Source organism: Netta rufina (genome assembly GCF_964035555.1).
Source record: "Netta rufina genome assembly, chromosome: 16".
In the NCBI taxonomy this organism is placed as follows: Eukaryota; Metazoa; Chordata; class Aves; order Anseriformes; family Anatidae; genus Netta; species Netta rufina.
In genome coordinates, this window is record NC_140140.1 from 6,455,961 (window position 1) to 6,475,299 (window position 19,339).

The 19,339-nt window shown below is 43.4% G+C and overlaps 1 protein-coding gene across 1 annotated transcript in view; it reads left to right on the forward strand.

Moving 5' to 3' along the window:
* TOP1 (DNA topoisomerase I) overlaps positions 1–19,339 on the forward strand; it is a 67,395-nt gene that overhangs the window by 32,965 nt on the left and 15,091 nt on the right. Inside the window, exons 4-9 of the mRNA XM_084296462.1 lie at positions 8,574–8,700; positions 9,302–9,360; positions 12,042–12,137; positions 13,416–13,491; positions 14,509–14,606; positions 18,295–18,410. Coding sequence (XP_084152588.1) covers positions 8,574–8,700; positions 9,302–9,360; positions 12,042–12,137; positions 13,416–13,491; positions 14,509–14,606; positions 18,295–18,410 — 572 coding nt within the window. The remainder of the gene's footprint in view (positions 1–8,573; positions 8,701–9,301; positions 9,361–12,041; positions 12,138–13,415; positions 13,492–14,508; positions 14,607–18,294; positions 18,411–19,339) is intronic.

Here is a 19,339-nt window from a genome sequence, read left to right on the forward strand (position 1 = left end):
CAACTAATTATGGCTTGTAAGTTGAAGCTGCCCAGTGCTAATTGTGTAAATAATAAATAACAAAACATTAAAAAGGAGATAAGAACGGCTAATGTGGTGTGTGAGCTGTAGCTTTGTCATGAGCTGACAGGTAAACATTCTTTATCGTGAAGTAATTCCTCCCTCCCTTCAGCATTGCCTCAAAGTCCCTTTAAGAAAGGTAGCACTTTTTCCAGACACCGCGCTTAAAGCTTCCAGTTATTTTCATTTAAATATTTGTTTGTTCTTTGAGCACAATATACTACATTTTTGTGTCATAGAAGGACGCACCTGTGTAGATAACATGACTGAATGCATGTTTTGCAGGGTTGTTCTTTGAGGCATATTTTGGGAAGAGATTACATGATATTGCCTTGCCCCTTAGGCCACTGCACAAGGTGGGACAGTTCCCCAGCTGAGTGCACAGCTTGCAACGTTTGTCTGTAGTGTTTCCTGCATTTTAAAACTGACACCATAAAAATTAATGTATTGGGCTGCTGAATCACGGAGGTGTCATTCAGGGAAGATAACGTACACAGAAACGTGTGCAGTGCTCTGCTTGGATCCATCCTTCAGGAGTCTTCTAAGATCTGCACTGCCCCAGTCGTGCTCAGTCGTGCACAAGGCACGTGGCCACTGGCGATGCAAGCCCAGCTGTCTTCTAACAAACCTTCTAGAAATAACTGACCCCATAATTGAAAGTTAAGCACTTCCTCTCCGAGACTTTTGATTCAGCTGTCGTGCGTGTAATTCCATGAATATTAAGCTGTGCCTGTAAGGGTTAGAGTTAGGTAACAATTATCTTATGGAGGAGATAGCCCAGCAGCTCACAGCATGGGGGTAGAGGAAGATCTGTGATGAGCATGGAATTAAAGAGGGGAGCTTCTGGAAGGATCTGAATGGAGCGTGTCCTTGTGGGCCGATTACTGCCAAGTGTTGATGTGGAAGGTGAGACTCCAAGGATGGCAGAGGGCAGACTACACGACAGGATGGGGAAGGACCAGAGCAAGCTGCACAAGTGTACAGTTAGAAGTCCTGTCTTTAAAATGCAGAGTTTCAGCCTAATACAAAACTTGGGGTGGTTAAACACAACGTGAGCCTGGGAGGGAGCAAAAACCAACAGCATCCATCCTGAAACTCCTGCTGGTCCTGCACATGCTCCTCTATGAACTTCAGTTATGGCTCTGTTAATATGGTTGCTGTGCAAAAGTACTTCCTTGGACAGAACCAAGAGTAAATGAGAAGTCTGGGTTTTAGGATGTCCTCTGTGAGTGTGCAACTGGTGTGAAATAGTTGGGAATCATTTCAATGACTGTCAAGCGCCTCTCGCTATCTTACTGCTAAGCAGACAGCTCGCAATGAACAGGTTAAGGGGACTACTGATCACTTTGCCATTTTTAATAGCTTCTGATTTTTACCAGCAGTTGGAGGGGAGGAAGCTGCTTTGCAGGGAAATACTGGAGAATTGTCCCCTGTCTAAAGGGTTGTCTTTGCTGTGATGTGACAAGACAGAGTCCTTGGAGGAAGATGTAAAGCACAGCAGGTGAGCAGAGGCAGTGGCTGGTAGGCTCTGAGATGCTCTGCCCTGCTAATGAGAATCCCAATAGCCATACATTTTGCATTTGGCAATGAAATGTGAGTGAAAATAGCTGGTACTCCACTAGAAATTAGACAAAACTTACAAGGCACCAAGAATGTGGGATTTTCCAATGGTTTCTACCTGTACGGGGAGTTCTTACAGCGTTTGATACAAACCTCTTGCTAAAACTGAAACTGAATCATTTAGAAAAAATTCTTAGATTAATAGCATTGCACTTAAATCTTGAGAAATTCCGTTCTGTACTTCCAGTCATCAGCTTTTATATTGCAGGAGATGTTCTGTATCTTTTTTAGCTCTTAAAGAGGTTGAGCTGTGTGTTAGCAGAAATCCAAGCCGTTGTTGCTGGAGAAGCTTGGGTTTGTACCTGTGGGATGCATTGTGCCGCGTGTGAAGCATCCCCTGACTGCTCGCTGAGAAGTTTGGTGTTGCGTCACGCATTGTACGCAGTTTTAGAGCGTTGTCTGGTTGCATCCAAAGCAGATCATTTTTAATGTCTGTCTGCGGTAGTTTCACCGTTTCATCTCCTGCCTGGTACTAAAACAAGCTTTTTAAAATAAAACCTACGTCAACAAGGCAGAAAAACTTCCGAATAAATGTTTCCTGTATCCAGACTTTGAAGGAAGTATCTACGCTGTCAAGATAAATCCCAGAAACACCTAAAATAGATTATCTTAATTTCATATGGCAGAAGTGTGTGGACTGGGATGTGGAACTTCCTAATTTTGCTTCTTGCTTTCTTCCATTCCCACTCACAAGATGACACTCCTGTATCTTAATCACTTGTAGCTGTAGTGTACTGGGAGAGCCTTCATGTGCCTCATGAGGGTCTTCTCAAAGATCTTTCACCCTCCAAGAAAGTGCAAAGCCCATAAAACAAAACTCAGAATAAATCCACATCGTTATCGAGCAATCACTACCCAGCAAAGTGTTTTCTTTTGTTCCTTTTCTCAACCCTTTATTTCCTGATCCCCCAAAGAAAATCCTACACACACTCATTAAATATAAATGTCAGTAGTTAAAAAAATAAAATGAAACAAATCTGATGTGGCAATAGGTTTCTGATCTCTGGGTGACGAGCATTTCAAACAAGGAAGCCATGTAAAATAATGAAATAATGGTCCCTTTGAAGCCAAGGCGTGCAAGAGATTGGTTTCGAAGTGTTCACAGTAATGAGTGTCTTTCTGCTGGGTGTCTTGGGCTTTGCATGGAGCGTGGCCGGCGCCGTGCAGAACTGGCTGTGACAGTGAAAGGGAGCAAAGAGGCTCCTCTCGCAGTGCTGATCCCTGCTGTCAGTGTGACAGGCATCTGAGCTGCAGGAAAAACTCCTCTGTCAGATTGCATATTCCCTTCGTTTACAAAATCTCCTGTGATCACAGCTTGAGATGAACAGAAGCAGGGAACATACGGGATTTATAGACCTGATCTTCACTGGCATCTTCTGAGTTTTGTGGTTTTGCTAGGAAAAACAGATCCAAGGCATTTGCTTGTGGTGAATGAAAATAAATTTCAGCTCTGGCATCTCACACACCTCCTGACTGATTTACTACGTGATCCCGAGCTGCGAGGAACTGTGTACATCTGGGGCACGAAGAGGCAGAGAGATCTGACTTGGGGTTTCAGCACCCCCTGGTGTGGGTGCTTCAGTTTTCCTCCCCCTCTTGAGTGCAGTTGACCTCCATTAGCTTTCTAATGCAATCCCTTCTAGCAGCAGAAATTTCTGCTTTTTCAGTTAATGGCGTACTGGTGTACATTTAGTGGTGTAAATTACAAATTACAGAATCACAAATGGTGTACATTTAATGGTGTAAATTTGACTTCCGAGTATTTTTGTCACCTATTGATTAATGCAGCTTTTTATCTCGTTCCCCTTGCTGAAAGCTTGATCTCTTATCTGCGAGCACCGAAGGAAGGGCTCCAGCTCTGGGAAAAAGTGGCTTCAGATTTTTACCATAATGCTGAAATCCCAGCAGAGAACCATCGAGGCTCACGTGCTCATGCCCTGTAATACCATACTACAGCTCTCTAGCAGCGAGCACGAAACACTGCAAGGCAGCTGAAAACTTGTCCTTTGCTGGGGTGCCTCCTGTTCCTGAAACTCTCCCCGCACAGCCAGCCGGTCCTTGGCATGCGTTAGTCTGCACGTGAGCCCGTTTTTCCATTAGTCCCATGCTACGTCAAAGGAGACACGGGCCGTGTAACGTAGGCTTTGTCCCTTTGTGCTTTTAGATTTAGGTAAAATCACAGCTTCCTTTTATTTTACGCTTCAGTGGTGCTGCAGCAGTTAGCGAGGAGGCACGCGGAGCTCTGCTTGCGGCAGGCTCTGCTGCTTGCTAGTAGCAGCTTCTCAGCCACGAGCTAATTACAGCTGAGAAAATGAGAGAGGAGAAATAAGAGACGCTTCAGATAAAGCATCCTTCCCAGCTTGTGATTTTGAAGCTGGAATGGAAGAGGTCCTGGGAAGGGATTATTAACGTACATAAATGGCACCTGAAGAATCCAGCGTTGAATTACGACGAAGCTGTTGCAGTTTGGAGAAGGAAGCCGTGAGCGGCACATCTGCTGCCCTCTGGGAGCTCTTTCCACTTGCGCCTTTCCCGAGTGGTCGCAGCCGAAGCAGCTGCTGCCAGGTGCCCATTCTGCCTCCTGCTCCTGCCTTCCTGCGGGCATCCTCGCCGGGCACCGCAGCTGTGCTTGCAGGCAGAGGGTCGCTTCTGGTAGGTTTATCGCCTCGTGCACGTCAGCCTCAAAGCCCCGAGGCCTTCCAATGGCCTTGTTCACACTAAAATTCGAGGCAGCACGCTAGCAAAAAGGCTGCAGTGCGCTAGGAGACACGCTGCTGCTTGTCTGCCCTTGGTCTGAACAACGCCAGTGCCATGGGGTGGCCCCGGGTGATGCAACCCCTGGCTCTGCCTGCACCGTGGTGGGGTTATGGCATCCTACTCGCTTGTATTTTACGTTCAAAATGCCAAGTGGAGCAGGATGTCAGCGTTAAGCACTGCCAGAGGTGCGGAACTCGGAGCGCTGTTCAGTTGTCGTGGCCGGGGTGCCGAGGAAGGCCTGGTGCTGTCGGCGAGGCTGGGCATTTCTAACACAGCGTGGGAACAAGCGTGTTGTCACCAGCCGTCCTCTCGTCAGGCTCACGTGCAGTGAAATTCCCTGTCTCCTGGGGGTTTTGCTGTCCCACTTCAGTGACTCGCAGCTGGTTTGTCAGCAGGAAGGTACAGCACGGGATCCGCAGTGCTCTGAGACAGGGATTCGGGATAAAAAATATCTGGGTGCCTGTGGTATCGAGCCCTTTTTGTTCGCTTGTTCTGTTTGTTTGCTTTTAAAGAAAAGTGAGTTTTTCCCCCAATTTTGAATTGGCAAGGAAGACAGACTTCGGATCTTTAAATTGTTCCCAATCCCTCCTAATAATAGCTTTGAGGATGTCTGGAAATAGCTTTCTGATGGAAGGCTGAAGCCTCTTCTTTAGGGTAAGGCAGGCATCCTGTTGCCTCCTCTTTTCTTTTGAGATTAGCGTGGTGGTTAAATTGTGTTCCCCTGGAGGCTCGCATAAGTGTCTTAGCTAACTGAAAGACCAAAGCTGCTCAGCTTGCTGGCTGCAGTTGGTATGTGACAAACTTGCTTTGCTTTTGGAGAAAAATAACATTTCTTTTAGGATTGTTGGTCGATGACTTTGTTGTCAGTGTGTTCCCAAACAAGCTTTATCAAGAGCCGCAGATTTCAGGCTCTCCCAGGGACGAGTAGCACATGCCTTTGTCTCTTCATGTCACCTGGGGGATTTCTTCCAGCCTCGTACCAGGGACAACAACCAGGGCCTCAGGTCTGGCCACCAAGGCCGTTGTTTTGAAAACGAAGCTGCGGAGTGAAACCAGAGACCGACTTATCTCGGGTTATCTGAGCCCGTGTTGCTTCTGTGAGAAATCTGCTTCAGTGCTTGCTGCAAAGCAAAGAGGAAGGATGGTCTTGTGATTTATTTAAGGGAAAAAAAAAAAAAAAGAGGATGGACTGAATCAGGAATCCAGCCTTCTAGCTTCTGACTCCAGCGATGGTAAATGTCAGCTTCAGCCTGCGTACTGCTTTTCATGGTGGCCGTGATGGTGGCCCTCTGAACATCATTCAGGTTTCTACTGAAGCCACCAAAAGTTTTTAGCACTTTTTTCTTCCAGCAGTAGCGTGTAAGCATTCGGCAAACGTAAAGACTGTCACTGCTTTTCTAGGCCAATTGGATTTTCTGCCTTTGTCAGTTTTAGCTTTGCAGGTGTAGATTGCCATCTATTAATCTGTTCTTAGTCACATTTTGTGTACTTCCTGGGCTCTACTCAGCACACTGAAAGCTTGTGCTTTTGGCTGCCAGTGAGAATGAGTATGGTGCTTCTGAAAACTTACCTTTAAAAAAAAAATATTTCTATTTCGAATTCCCAATGCAACAGGCACAGTCATGAACTGTACCCTAGAGAGCTAACCCCACTGATGGCAGTGGATACTGTGCTTTGGAGATGCAAACTGTTGACAGAGTAGAACATGTTGTTGCAAGTAGAATTTAAATCCCAAATAAGAACAATAAAGTGTCAAAAAGGAGATGTAAGCAGACTTACAGAAAGCAAGATGGATCTAAGCCCTGTGTTTCGTTGTTTTTGTTTTTCCTCTGTATGATGGTACACGTTTGTAATTGAAATACTTTAATCTTTGGTGAGCGAGGTGCCTGTCTTGCATACAGATAACAGAACAAGGCGTCAGGTCAGGATTTCCAGACTTTTGAGTTTAAAAAAGATTGCTAACACCCAGGGGGGTTGTGCTTTCGGTTGCTTGGTGAATCTAGTTGAAGCAAAGGAAGAAAGAAATGGGTATCTGGAGTCTGAGCTACCGATGAATAAACAGGATAAAGAAACTAGCACGCCTAATCTGAGCAAGACTAGCAGGCATCTCCTGGGTTTCTGAGGTTCAGTGTCGGGATGTTCTGTATGTACTTGCATGTCTTGATCACACCGTGTACATAACACGATCTGCTGGGTAAGAATAGTCTGCAGTTGTTGAACCTTCACTCACAGCCAACATGTGGTGCTGTGCGTCTGTCTGCAAGAATTTCTAGAGTGCCAGTGGCCTTTTAATGTTTAGGCATTTCGCTTCAGTTTTATACGTGGTATAAAGAGAAGTTGCTAGAGAGTTAAAAATGAAACTGGTTTCTCTTCCTACTGATCTCTTTTGATGCAACACAGTATACGAAGGTACTGATTTCCTCTAGAGATTAATTTTCTTACTTTATCCACTTGGGTTTGGAAGGCCAGCGTGTATTTATTGGAGTATGCGCTACCCTAAGCTTGAATAACTGAAACCTCTCGTAGGTTCAGGGCCATTTGTGCTGGTGTTACGTGAGGTTCTGAACCTCGCTGGACTTTACACTGCGGCTGGGTGTGGGTTGACGTGTCTGTGACTGGTTGCCTTCCTCTTAGTCACACGCAAGCATTAAGGGAGCTGGTTAACATGCTGCTTGCTTTCCGTAGGCATCAAATATCCAAGCCTCCTGCAGTCTGTTTTTTTATAGAAACAAGATTTGAAGCCTATGTCTTTGTTAAACCTCCCCCTGGCATTCCAGGCTTGCTGTTTTCCAGGGCTGTATTCTCCCAGGTTGGTTTGGGCTTCACTTCAGTGTTGAAATAACCAAAATAAGGAAGCTGCCTGCTTCTGGTACAGCTTTGCATTAAATTGCGTCTTCTGAAGGAGCAGAGGGCCCCAGAGAGCGATGTCTCAGGGATGGAGTATGCAAGTGTGAGGAGGAGCGTGAACTGCCAGCGTGAGGAAGGCAGCTTGCTTGGTGCCTAACCATGCCCAGCAGCAGAGAGCCCAACTTCCACGGTGCCTGTGGCTTGCTTGAGCCCGCCGTGATGCCGGAGTGCACCCAGCCATACATACGGGTGTGTGTTGGAGGCACGTCATGTACGGGTGTGTATTTGAGGCACGTTGAATTGACAGGCTCGTTGTTTGGCTTCTGCAGCAATGCGACTAAGCCACGTGCTCAGTCCTTACAGTTTGTACCGCGAGTATGGTGAGAGCATTTTTTCATTTTCTGGCTCCAAGCTGTCATTCCACAAGAAACTCATTTTCAGTTGTAAGCGGGGATGTTTCCTAGCTTGCTTTCTGGTTGATGGGGAAAGTTGGAAAATGCGCTCTGAATTTACCCAAACGTCTCCAAAATCAGAAAGGGATGAAACTGGATTTTAAAAGTACCTCTTTTTTTTTTTTTTTTTTTTTTCCTTGGGGGTGTCTTTTTCTTCCCATCCGACTTGGGGCATTAGGAAAGCAGTGCTGTAATGTCAGGCTGAGCTCTAGCAGAGCTCCTCTGGTGGGTGCCCGTCCCCGTCCTGGCCTGCAGTGGTTCTGGGGCCCAGCTGCTGAAACAGCTCTGAGTGAGGACTGCGGCGTTATTCCTGCCTTTTCTGTTTGACTTTGCATAAACACAAGGACACCGCATATCCTGTTCGCTCTGGTTTTCCCATCTGTTTGAGAACAGTGGAGATCAGCGATTTTCTCTTGGTTCCAGAGATGAGGGCTGTTAAACTTGTTGTCGGAACAAAAGCTCACATGGGCATTGACAGGATGGACAGCTCGATTGCAGTGACCTTTTCTGTGGACATAAAGAAGAAAAGCAGAGACGGTGGGAATTGAACCTGAAGCGTTGTACTACTTCAAGCGGAGCAGTTGTGGATTTCGTTGGCAGTCCAGGCTGACGGGGGTTTCCTGATGGGAAGTGGTGGCTGTGGTTTTGTGGCGCGTTCCTCTTCCTCCTGAGGAAAATGGAAGACGTGTAACAGGAGGCTGGGTTGGATCTTCCTGTTCAGGCTATCACTTACGTTTTGGGGTTGGTAGTGATGTGGGCTTTCTTTTTACCATTGGGGGTTCAGTGTATTGGTTACGTTGCTTCGAGTGTCCCCAAATGTACACTCTTGTCTTGCAGTGAGCACAAAGATTCCTCGGAAAAGAAACACAAAGACAAGGAGAAAACCAAACACAAAGATGGCAGCTCAGAGAAACACAAAGACAAACACAAAGATAAAGACAAGGAGAAGAGAAAGGAAGAGAAGGTAGGTGTCTCCTGTGGGACAGATGAGAGGATGGTTCTGGTTTATACTGCTGAATGGTGAAAAGTCAATGGGGTGCATGTGGCTTACGCCTCAGAGTTTTTATGAACCTGGAGAGAGGTATCCCAACACTGATGACTAGAGAGATGTGTTTTGTGGAGTGCTAGATGAGAAGATACAAGGGCTTTATCTGCAGGGATTGGAGATGGAAACAGTTCCTCAGTGGAGCTGCGTCTGCTTGTTTTACATTTTTCCATGTTAGTATTTTTCACTTTGCCAAACTTAAATTCAGAGACAAGGAAGGAAAAAAATCTGTTAATCTCATTCCTTCTGTATGAGGATAAACAGACAAGCATTGAATGTTGGACTGATTACATACTTCAGTTCCTTCCATAGCTGGGAGTCAAGGGCCAGAAAATACTGAATCAACTAGTACTTACAGAAAATGTTGGCTCTTTGGTGCGTCGTGTTTTTCTCAGGACTGCAGGGGATAAAGGTGCCCTTTGGTTCCTTCAGCAAATTAAGTATCCTGCCCATGGTATATGTTGGAAAAACAAGGTGCTCTGGGCAGTGCTAATCAGCTCCTGCTTCTCTTGCTTTTCAGATGAAATCATCTTCTGGCGATATAAAGATAAAGAAGGAAAAGGAAAATGGTTTCTCCAGGTAAGAAATAAGGTCTATGATCTGAAAAAAGTAGCATTTGGGGCTTTTTAGGTGCTCAGTTTTGACTACTCTCACATGGTCTTGGGGAAAAAATTGTGAATTCTTTTGACCCCTTCAGATGATATATCCTTCCCATCTAAGGGAACTGGTAATTGATCCACTGACTTAGTAACTAGAGATGGAGCTGTTGAACACCTGGTGTCTGCCTGCACGTGCTGGCTTTGTCCAAGTATCAAATAGTTGATTTCTGCTGAGAACAGATTGAACCATGGAAAAATTGATAGCTGGACTTGAAAGCATCTCTGTTGTAGCTGTAAAAATGGGTACTTGAATCCTGCGAGTAGTCTCTTGGAGATGGGACCTTGTAAAGGCAGTCCAGATTGCCTTTGAGTGTCTTTCATGTAAGTGACTAGAGGCTAAAGCCTTTCCAGGTAAGGGAAATGGTTATGTAAAATGAGGTGCCTTCAGAAAAATTCTAATGTCTGCTGAATTCCTCCTACATATAGAGCTTCCTGGACTTAGGTGTTGGATCAGTCATCACTGAATAACTTCATTAAAATCCTGAAGTGGGTAATTGTTAGAAAAATGTTTTTTCTTAATATTTGACCAGCTAATATCTGCCACTTAACCAGTGACATTTTTAAGGTGGTGCATCTGGTCCACTGACATACTGGAGATGTATCTGGTGTGATAGGTGTGTCTGTGTGTCCATATCTGCTTTCAGGAAGAGTTTTCAATTATATCCAGTTCTGAGTCCACTTAGAAAACCAATAATTAAAAAAAAAAACCTTCTTGTCTCACCATGTTCTGTGGATGCAGAGAGTTTGGGAGAAGGCATCTGTCTAGCCGGTGCCTGTTAGTGATTCTTTCCACATTTTGAATGTGCCCTCATCCGTTTCATTTTCTTACTCCTGTTTAAAAATGCAGACTCCGTAGTTATGCTTGGCACAGGAAAGAGGCGCCCTCTCCAGGCCTTTTGGAGGATACTCTGGAAATAAAGCAATGATGTTTAGGTGTTTCATGGTGTAGGAGACTATTTTTATAATGCTTTCTAACCTCTGCCATTTGGCAGAATTTCATGCATGTGAGGGACATTGGATGTTCTCACGTCAAAGTAACTGGGCCCTCTTCTGGTCTGAGTGTTTTCTGTGTTAAAAAAAAAAAAAGCCTGGAGGAATCATCACTATTGTGCCTTCTTGAAGGCCAAGATCTGGCTAAGGGCAATTATTCTTATTCTCCAGCTGAAATGTTCTTTTACAAGTTCAGATGGTTTTGATTTTCTTCTTTAAGACTTGGTAGGATGAGCAATATTACAACCTCGGGAACAATGCAAGTCAAGGTTCAGCTTGCTCATACAGCTCCTTTCTTTTAATATTTTCATGCTTTATTTCCCACTATTGCAAAACATTGGGAAATGTTTCAGTATTAAAATAGATAAAATTCCTAACAGCTTAATAAACAGTACTACTAGGTTTCTGCCTGGAAGAGAAAACAAATGGGACAAATCTCTTTTACCATAGATGTTTTGCAGCTGTCTGCGTGCTGCAGACTCGTGTCTTAGTTGATCATACGTGATGCCGCAGAAATGGCTTCTTACAGTAGCACGGCTCTGTTTGCTCTGAGTTGCATCTGCCAGCACTGCAGTGGCTTTACAGCTGTGAAAGAGCAAACTGTCTTGTTCTGCTTCATGGGCACATTACCAGCTAAAATAAGACTCCAGAATGTCTCTTGCTGTCTGTGATCTACAAAGCAAAATGCTGCTTTTTTTTTCTCCCACTCCACCCAATCGCAGAACGTGTGTGTTGACTTGGAAACTGAGTCAATTTGATACAGAAATTTTGGATTGAATATGAATAGGAAAGCCCAAGATGGCACTGTTACTTTTTGTACCTGAGTAGAGTAGCACTAAGTGCTTCAAAATGTAATTTTGGACTCTTTGTGATGTCTTTTTATTTATGAAGATAAGTGAAATGCTTCTGTGAAATCGAGAAATAATGAGCCTGTTTAAAGAGAGAGTCTCTCTACCCACTCATACTGTATTTTTCTGCTATTACTGGTGTCTGGGGGACATTATGGCTGAAAGCGTTGAGCCTAATTTAATATTTGTGGTTGGAGAGGAACAGGATTGTTTGTTTCCCGCAGTTTGGATAGTGAAAATAGACTAATCAATTTACCTTTGCCAGATCTTTGTTTCCTTCTCTGCTTTTCATATGCCTCAATATTTAGTTGGCAAAACATTCAGGAGAATAGCTTTAAAGTCTCTACTTACTTGATGATCTTTTAGTTTTATCAGGCTCAGTAAGGATATTGAGCTGAAACTACGTAACATTCCTATGTGACTACACACATGCATGGATTTCAGTTTTGTTTTAGAAGTGCTACAGTTGCTTTTACTCAGAACCTCAAAGAAACAATGAAATTCAAGCTGTTTGTTGAAATCGATCCTGGCGTTGCTTGAGAAATAGCAAATGTGTAGATGCTGAAAGGCTTTTTCCTTGTGCTCTCTGTGGAAGTTCGGAGAACAATGCACCTCAGGTGTTTGGGGTCTGAGGAAGACAACCCAGACCAGAACTGGAAGGACGTGTCTTTTTTGCAGATTATCATTTCTTAAACTGAGTTGGTGTTGGTTGCTATGAATCTTGCTGTTTGAAGTTTAGAACCACCTTTATTTCCTTTTGTAGTCCGCCACGTATTAAAGATGAACCAGATGATGATGGATTTTATGCTTCTCCTAAAGAGGACTCCAAACCACTGAAGAGACCTCGAGAAGATGATGAGTAAGTGGCCTGGGTACTGGCGACTTGAATGCTTGCCTTTAGTTTTAAAAGCAGAACACTAAGGGAGCAGGTAGGAGATCAGATATTCAGCATGTGCTGGTTCAGATGTGGGACTGAAGATCTGAGACCAGTTGCCTTATTCTGTGAGAAGCTCTATGAGCAGGGCAAGGGTAGTATTTGTGCTGTCTATGGAAAAATACCATTATCTGCTTCTGCAGAGAGTGTTGGAAATTACTGCAGTGTTAGTAAATAATAATAATAAAGAGAAAAATACGCAGAAGGTAAATGGAACAAAGACAGTGATGAAGACTGTAAAGCCTAAACCTGAACAAGTGAGGTATTAATGCTAGCTAAGTGGCTGTAGTGGCTTCTGTTGGATGAGGAAACAACTGCTCAAGAGGAAGAAAATGCAGTCAGCCTATTCAGGGTAGGGAGGAGGTTTGCATGCGCTGCTTGACATGATTCCCTTTTAAAAAGTTCTAAATACATTGTGGGTTATGCTGAGGGTTTGTCTAAATCGAAAGAAAAATACTCATGATGTTTGATATATAGTAGCCCACCCAGTAAAATAAAAGTGCTGCTCCATCGTGCTGTGATCTGTCACCATCCATGTATGTCCAACTTTCAGATGGTGTGACCTCGTTAGAGGTCTCGAGTTAAAGGGCTGGAGGAGTTTAACCATAGCAGCATTCTGTTCCTATGTGGTAGTTCTCAGTTTCCAAGAGAGACGGGTGTGACATCTTTTCTTTTGTGTAATCATTTGCTGCCTTCTGTTAAGTTTTCATGACCTCCCATCTTGTGCCTGCAATGGAAAGATTAAGAATTTGCCAGCAGTCAATTTTGCTATTGTTCAAACTAGTGGGGGATGCAAAAATTGGGCCTTGTGGGCAGATCCCAGACTGATGACTAGAAGAGGGGCAGCGGGTTGGAGGGGAACATGCCACTAAGCTTTTGCTGATTTATCCCATCCCATGCAATCACTGGGTGGCTGCTAATGCTCTTGAATGGGTTCTTCCTCAAGGAAGATTTGTGCTTCAGCAGTCTGAAAGTTCTGGACAATTATTTGCAGCAACAGCCCGTGTTTGTTTGTTTTCTATAGGCTGTTCTCCTGGATAGGGATTATTCAGCCTTCTGAAAGAGCAGGGCACAAAATTATGTTCTTTAGAGATTAAATATGCCAGTAATACTGTGAACTTGCACACAAGTTTTGTATGTGTATGATTTTATTTTTATACTCAAAAGTTGATTATTTTCATCAGCTAGTCTCTGTTCTTACAGTGCTGAGTACAAACCCAAGAAAATCAAAACAGAAGACATAAAGAAAGCAAAGAAAAGGAAACAAGAGGATGAAGAGGTAATGCAGAAGACAAGTTTATTTCTTGCAAGAAAAGCAAGACTGACAATTTGATGTTGAATTATGTAGAGCAGGGGGAATCTGATTCAAGGGAAAAAAGGCAGGGATCAGTCCTGGGACAAAGCTGCATGTGGTAGATCCACGCTGATTGTGCGAGTTAACTTGTCTGTGCCATAATGGATAAAGTCAGGAGAAGCTTCTCTCCTAGACATAAAACAAGAGATGGAGAAGATGCCTCTGGATTATGAACTCACAGCCTGTTCTTGCCAGTTCAGTCTTTCTGTTAAGAAGCTTGTAGAGGGTAGAGGAGCTTTATTAACAGTATCTGGTAGTTGCACAAATGATGTAGCACAGTTCAGAAGCAGAGGAGATGAAACCTAGATTAGCTGCTAGAAAGACACAGCTTTTAGATGAAGCCTAGGATGGAAATTAGGAAAGGGAGTTGGCATTGAGAGGTTAGCCATAATTTGAGACTAAAGGTCTGTGCTGCTGCATCTAGCAAAGCCACCCTTGTGAAGCACATGTTGCAGGCAGCCTCTGGTAGCATGGTTTATTCTCTAGTTTTTAACAGAAGTGTCTCTATAGTGAACGTATGCCATACATTCCCAGAAGCCACCTTACAGTGCTACAGCTGTGCTTTGTAGCATTTGCCAGAGTAGATACAACTCATGCAGGCCCAGGAGGGTGTTCCTATAACTGAACAATCGTGTTACTGTGGCCCAGACTTGCTGCTTATCAGGTGAGGCACAATAACTGGCTTTGTGCGCTTAACATGCCCCACTACTATAGCAAAATAATTTGGCTTAAAACTTTGAAGTGGGGCCAGCAGTAGACTTTGACTTAAGAAGATGGTCTAAGAGCACACTTAGGTATTTAGGCCTCGGTAATTCAGTTGTTTGTGGCCAAACTAATGCATCCCAAGAGATGGTTGTTTAGTTTTAAAGCACCTTTTCCTGGGAGAAGAGGAAGGAGTGGGATGTGGTAGCTTGTTCTAACAGCTTCTTACTCATTTTACAGGACAGCAAAGCAAAGAAAGCTAAGAGCAAAGATAAGAAAGTTCCTGAAGCAGACAAGAGAAAGAAGCCGAAAAAAGAAGAGGAGCAAAAATGGAAATGGTAACTATATATTGATGATGTCTGCTACCCTCTGCACCTGCACTTTCCCTGTTACCTCCCATGCTGACTGAGTAAGCACATCTGACTTTTTGTTGATTCATGAGGATTTGTTCTGAATAATTGGCTTACTTTTCTGATAAGCTTTAAATAAACTTCTCATTCAGGATATTCATCCTCTCAAGTAGAAGTGAAAATCCCTTTTTTGCTCTACCAAAGACAAAAAACGTTTCTATCTGTAGAACATAGAGGCTACTCATAACGATTAGCTACTGATGTTCTTGTACCCAGAACCTGGCCCACAAGGCTACAACATTGAGTGTCCACCCTGCTGTTTAAGTTGGATGTCAAGTGTGTGTCTCTCAAAACCGGTCCTGTCTCAGGTACCTGGTCAAGTGGCCAGTTAAGCTTGGGCTATTTGGAAAATGAATTTTGAAAATAAGCTTTGAATGGAAAGCGCTTTCTTGCCCATGATCCTAAAGTAAAATCACTAACTGACATTGTTTTATTTGGCACTTAAATTTTTAGAGCCTTTTCTAATGGATCTGAACTTCATGGTTTGTTGTCCTACGCTAGTGCTCTATGAGAAAGATGCTAGATATTTTTTTAACTATCCACAGTAATATAACCTATTGTTAATGCTAGATTTGAGGAACTTGTGTGTTTTGAAGTTCAGACCTTAGTACTTCCCTGGATTTACTGTGTATGTGGTTTTCAAAAGTGTATGTGTTTTCTTCACTCCTGTAGTCTTCTGTAATGTGTTTTTATGACCTTTCGGAGCTGTTTCCATGAGCATTTTCTTTCCTTAGATCATTTGGCAGTTCTAAATAGATCTGTGGTGTCAGAGGATTGCAAAGGCATTCCCTTAAATCCTTTCAGGCTCAGTCTTTTACATGTGTATACGTGCATGTGCACACACCCTTATTGTCTCTATTATTGATTCACCTTAAAAAAAAATCTTCTGCAGTGTTCATAGTCTGCATATTCCTTTGATTGCTACAGCTTCCTCAAATAGAAATCAGCACTTGAGTATTTTTTCGTACTTGTCTTCTTAGAAATTTCATTTTCAGGCCTTTCCCCGTAACTGTTCTGATTTTTTTTTCTTAGTGGTCTGCTTTTCCTCGGTCCCTCTGACAGCATATTTTCAATGTGCTTTGACATGGAAGAAACGTGAAGTGAGAGAAAGCCACTGAAGGTCTCTTTAAGCCTAATGATCTGTCTTTTTTGACTTTGTGTCAGCTCTTCTTGCTGGTTCTGTCTGACTTTACTATAACTAATACCACAGCTCCCTTTTATTGTAGTCTGTATCCTTCAACAGCAGAGCTGTACTGGAAAGCCTTACAATTCTCCCCTCATCTGCCTCGGCAGCACAATTCCGGGTAGATGTGTTAAGCTCTGAGATTTGTGCTTACTGTTGAGGGGAAAACTGCCTTTGAAAGCACGTTTTGCAAAACCTGGCAGTAGGTAACTGCATCCTTCTGCTGATGGTTCGTGTCATCCATCTGTGGCTTTGTATAGCAAGTCTGCTGGACAGGGTTTCATCTGCACTTCAATTGCATCTCTTAAGGGCATTTTATGTTCCATCTGAGCCAATTTTCTGAAAGTCTGATATCTTTTTTTGGCTGCTTCCTCAAGTGCTTGCTGCCTTGATCATTTTCATCCTCACTTACATGGATGCTTGATGCTAGCCGTTCCCAAGGCATTGGCATTGGTCATCACCATGTGGAGATCTTTCTTAGAGGTCGTTTTCACACCCTGTCAGCGTGAAATATGAGATCCAGAAGCACACCTTACGAGCACTTTTCCCACCTTGTGTTAGAATAAGTTAATTACCTTGAAATAACATATCCCTGAGGTATATTCTGGTTTTTGTCAGAATTTTCTGTTTTCATTCCAAATGAAAACCAATCCTAAACTACCTTCCTGAGTCACCCTGGCCTTCTTGGATTTGGTGTGAGGTTTAAATAAGGAGCCTGTGTGACTGATTGGCATGGTTTCTGCTGAAATTAGTAAGGTGGTTTTCCTGATAGATACCATTCTCCTTGCTCCTGCCAAAACATTTGCAGAACGTTGCTCTAGGATCAAGAGCTACCACAGGCAGGTTTTTTATTGTTTAAAACCAAATGAGGACCAAAAAAAGGGCTGAACTCAGGAGGCTTACTTCGTCTTTTGTCTTGATGTTTATGTACGAGGAGGTTTAAGAAGGTGGAGGTGGGACTGAAAATGATTTGTGATCTCTTTGTGGGAAACTTTCTGGTAGTTGTGGGTTTAGAAACCACCGTATGGATCTCATGTTTCCTTACAGCCCTCCCAACAGGCGTAGTATGCTTCAGCTATCTAATTACCTTAGAGTTACCTTACCTAAAAAAAAATTAAGGTCTAGTGCTTCAGTCAAAGGTGGTGCCTTTCTAGCTAGAGTAAAATACTATCTCCTACCGTTGTTATTCTTCCTAAATTACCGATATACAGGGACTGCTGAAGCATTTTGAGTAATTTCTAGCAGAAGCTCTTTTCTGCGAACAATGCTCATCTTCTGTACAGTGGCCATGTCGTCTCATTAGGAATGAGGTATTTAATTGTGCGGCACGCTTCCTGAGCTGCACTGCAGTACGTGTGCACTTCTTCTGGGTGCAGCAGCAGCTGAGAAGGAAACTACTCCATAGGGCTGGCACGAGGGGGAAGTTTAAACTTCTTGTATCGTCGTGGCTGGTCAACAGAGTGCTCTGGGTAATTCAAAGACTGAGCACTGTGACAGGTTAATGGCCTTCCAGTTGATTGATCACTAAGGTAAAACAGCCTGTCTCAGCAGGGGATCCTGTGCCAGCTGTATGGAGCAGGAGTGCTCTGGTAATGGTGGAAGAAGCGGAGAGGGGAAGGAATATGGAGTCAGTGGCTTGGGCACAGGACACCAGGAGCTGGGGGAGGAAGCGGGCCTGGTGGGACTCCTTTCTTTCCTCTGTAGAGGAATTGCTGACCCTGTGAGTTTGTTCAGCTGGAACGTGGGATTGGTGGCGCCTACCTTGCTGTGTCGAGAAGCTTGATGTGTCATTTACAAAACACTTTTTATAGAGGTGCTCCAAGGCAAGTTTGCTTTTTTCTTTGCTACTCTGCTTTTCTTCAAGAACACTTCTTCGTACCCAAAGAATTTCAATGAATTCAAAATGACAAAGCAGGTTTTAGTCTTTCTTGTCTAAGCAGGTTTGTTCTCATTTAGGTCGTAAATGAACATCTGTTTCTTTATCTCTGCCCTTAATGGGATACTTGTCCACATCTGAAGGCAGCTGCATAATATACTACAGTTGTTTGGCTTTGCTGAGCAGGCATCCTGGACCTGATGTTAGATCACAGCTGACTATAATTTGGCATGATCCTTGATGCTTTACGGGACTGAATTCTTCATTTTCTCAAATTCTAAGCTTTTTCAGCTGTGTCTTTGTGAAAGGAGGAGCAAGTGGCAGGTGAGGACTATGCTGTATCAGATATCTGTGACCCGAGGTGTTCTGTTTGTGGATGTTGCTGTGCTTTTGTTTTTGTTAAAAAAAAAAAAAAAAAGTGTGAATATTTGTTCTTGGCCAGTGTCTGGCACAGTAATGACTGCTTTCTAATTTTCTGTAGCATACTCTTACATCAACATAACAATAAAATGAAGACTAGGAACTTAATTATACTGGTTCGTATGTTTCTCTTGAAGGTGGGAAGAAGAGCGTTACCCTGAAGGAATTAAGTGGAAGTTCCTAGAGCATAAAGGTCCTGTGTTTGCTCCACCATATGAACCTCTGCCTGAGAATGTCAAATTCTACTATGATGGTGAGTTAATTTACAATTCCAGCTTGCATTCTCAGGGCGTTGTTGCAATTTTCTGAGGAGATGAGGAGGTGGATTTGTTTCAGTGGTTAGTTTAAGAGAAGTTCTTCAACAGCTTAGAAAAGGACGGTTTGGTAGAAGTAAAGGGAGCAGCCTGCTGAATTGACACAGAGATGAACTTGTTCCCATTCTGTTGTGGTAAATCTGTCAGCTTCATTAATAATGTGAGAGGGGGTCTTATGCCCAAGAGAAGTATTGTGTAACCAGTACAGTACATAATAAGAGCAGTGACTTCGTCACTGGTCATCTTTAGGCTTGCTTTGTGTTCTTCAATATTACGAATTGAAATTTCCATAATCTGTAATTAATTTCATGATCGTTCAGTGGCATTAATGGAACAAAACTAGATAAGTTTTGTTACAAATGATTAGGATGTTGCAGGAATGCGTGGGATCAGCCTGATCTCAAGGATGTAGCCCTCCAGTGTGTGTCATGCTCCCATTTAGCTACTATTGTGCATGGTAGAACTAATTGATGTGGGGTTCAAATCTGCTGGGCTGACTGGTTGTTAGAGGCTCATGTGGATAGGATTATATGATGTGATGCCTGATGGAGACTGGACTTGATGACCCGTGTGTTTCCTTCTAGTTCTGTGATCATGTTAAATGAAGGATCAAATTAGCCCAGGATTAAATTAAGTGGGAGGCATTTGAGTGGATGAAAATGTAATTTTTGGCGAAGGGGACATCTGTGCGTGGAACTCTTCCAGAAGCAAGGCGATATTTTCATGTGACGTGACACATACTGAAATACTGAGGAATAGGTGGCACTCACTTTCAGCAACAAGGCAGTGAAATAAACGTGCTGCATCCTATTGAAGACCATCTCTAAGCAAACAGCACAATGATCAAGGGTGCCCATTTTCCTCTAGC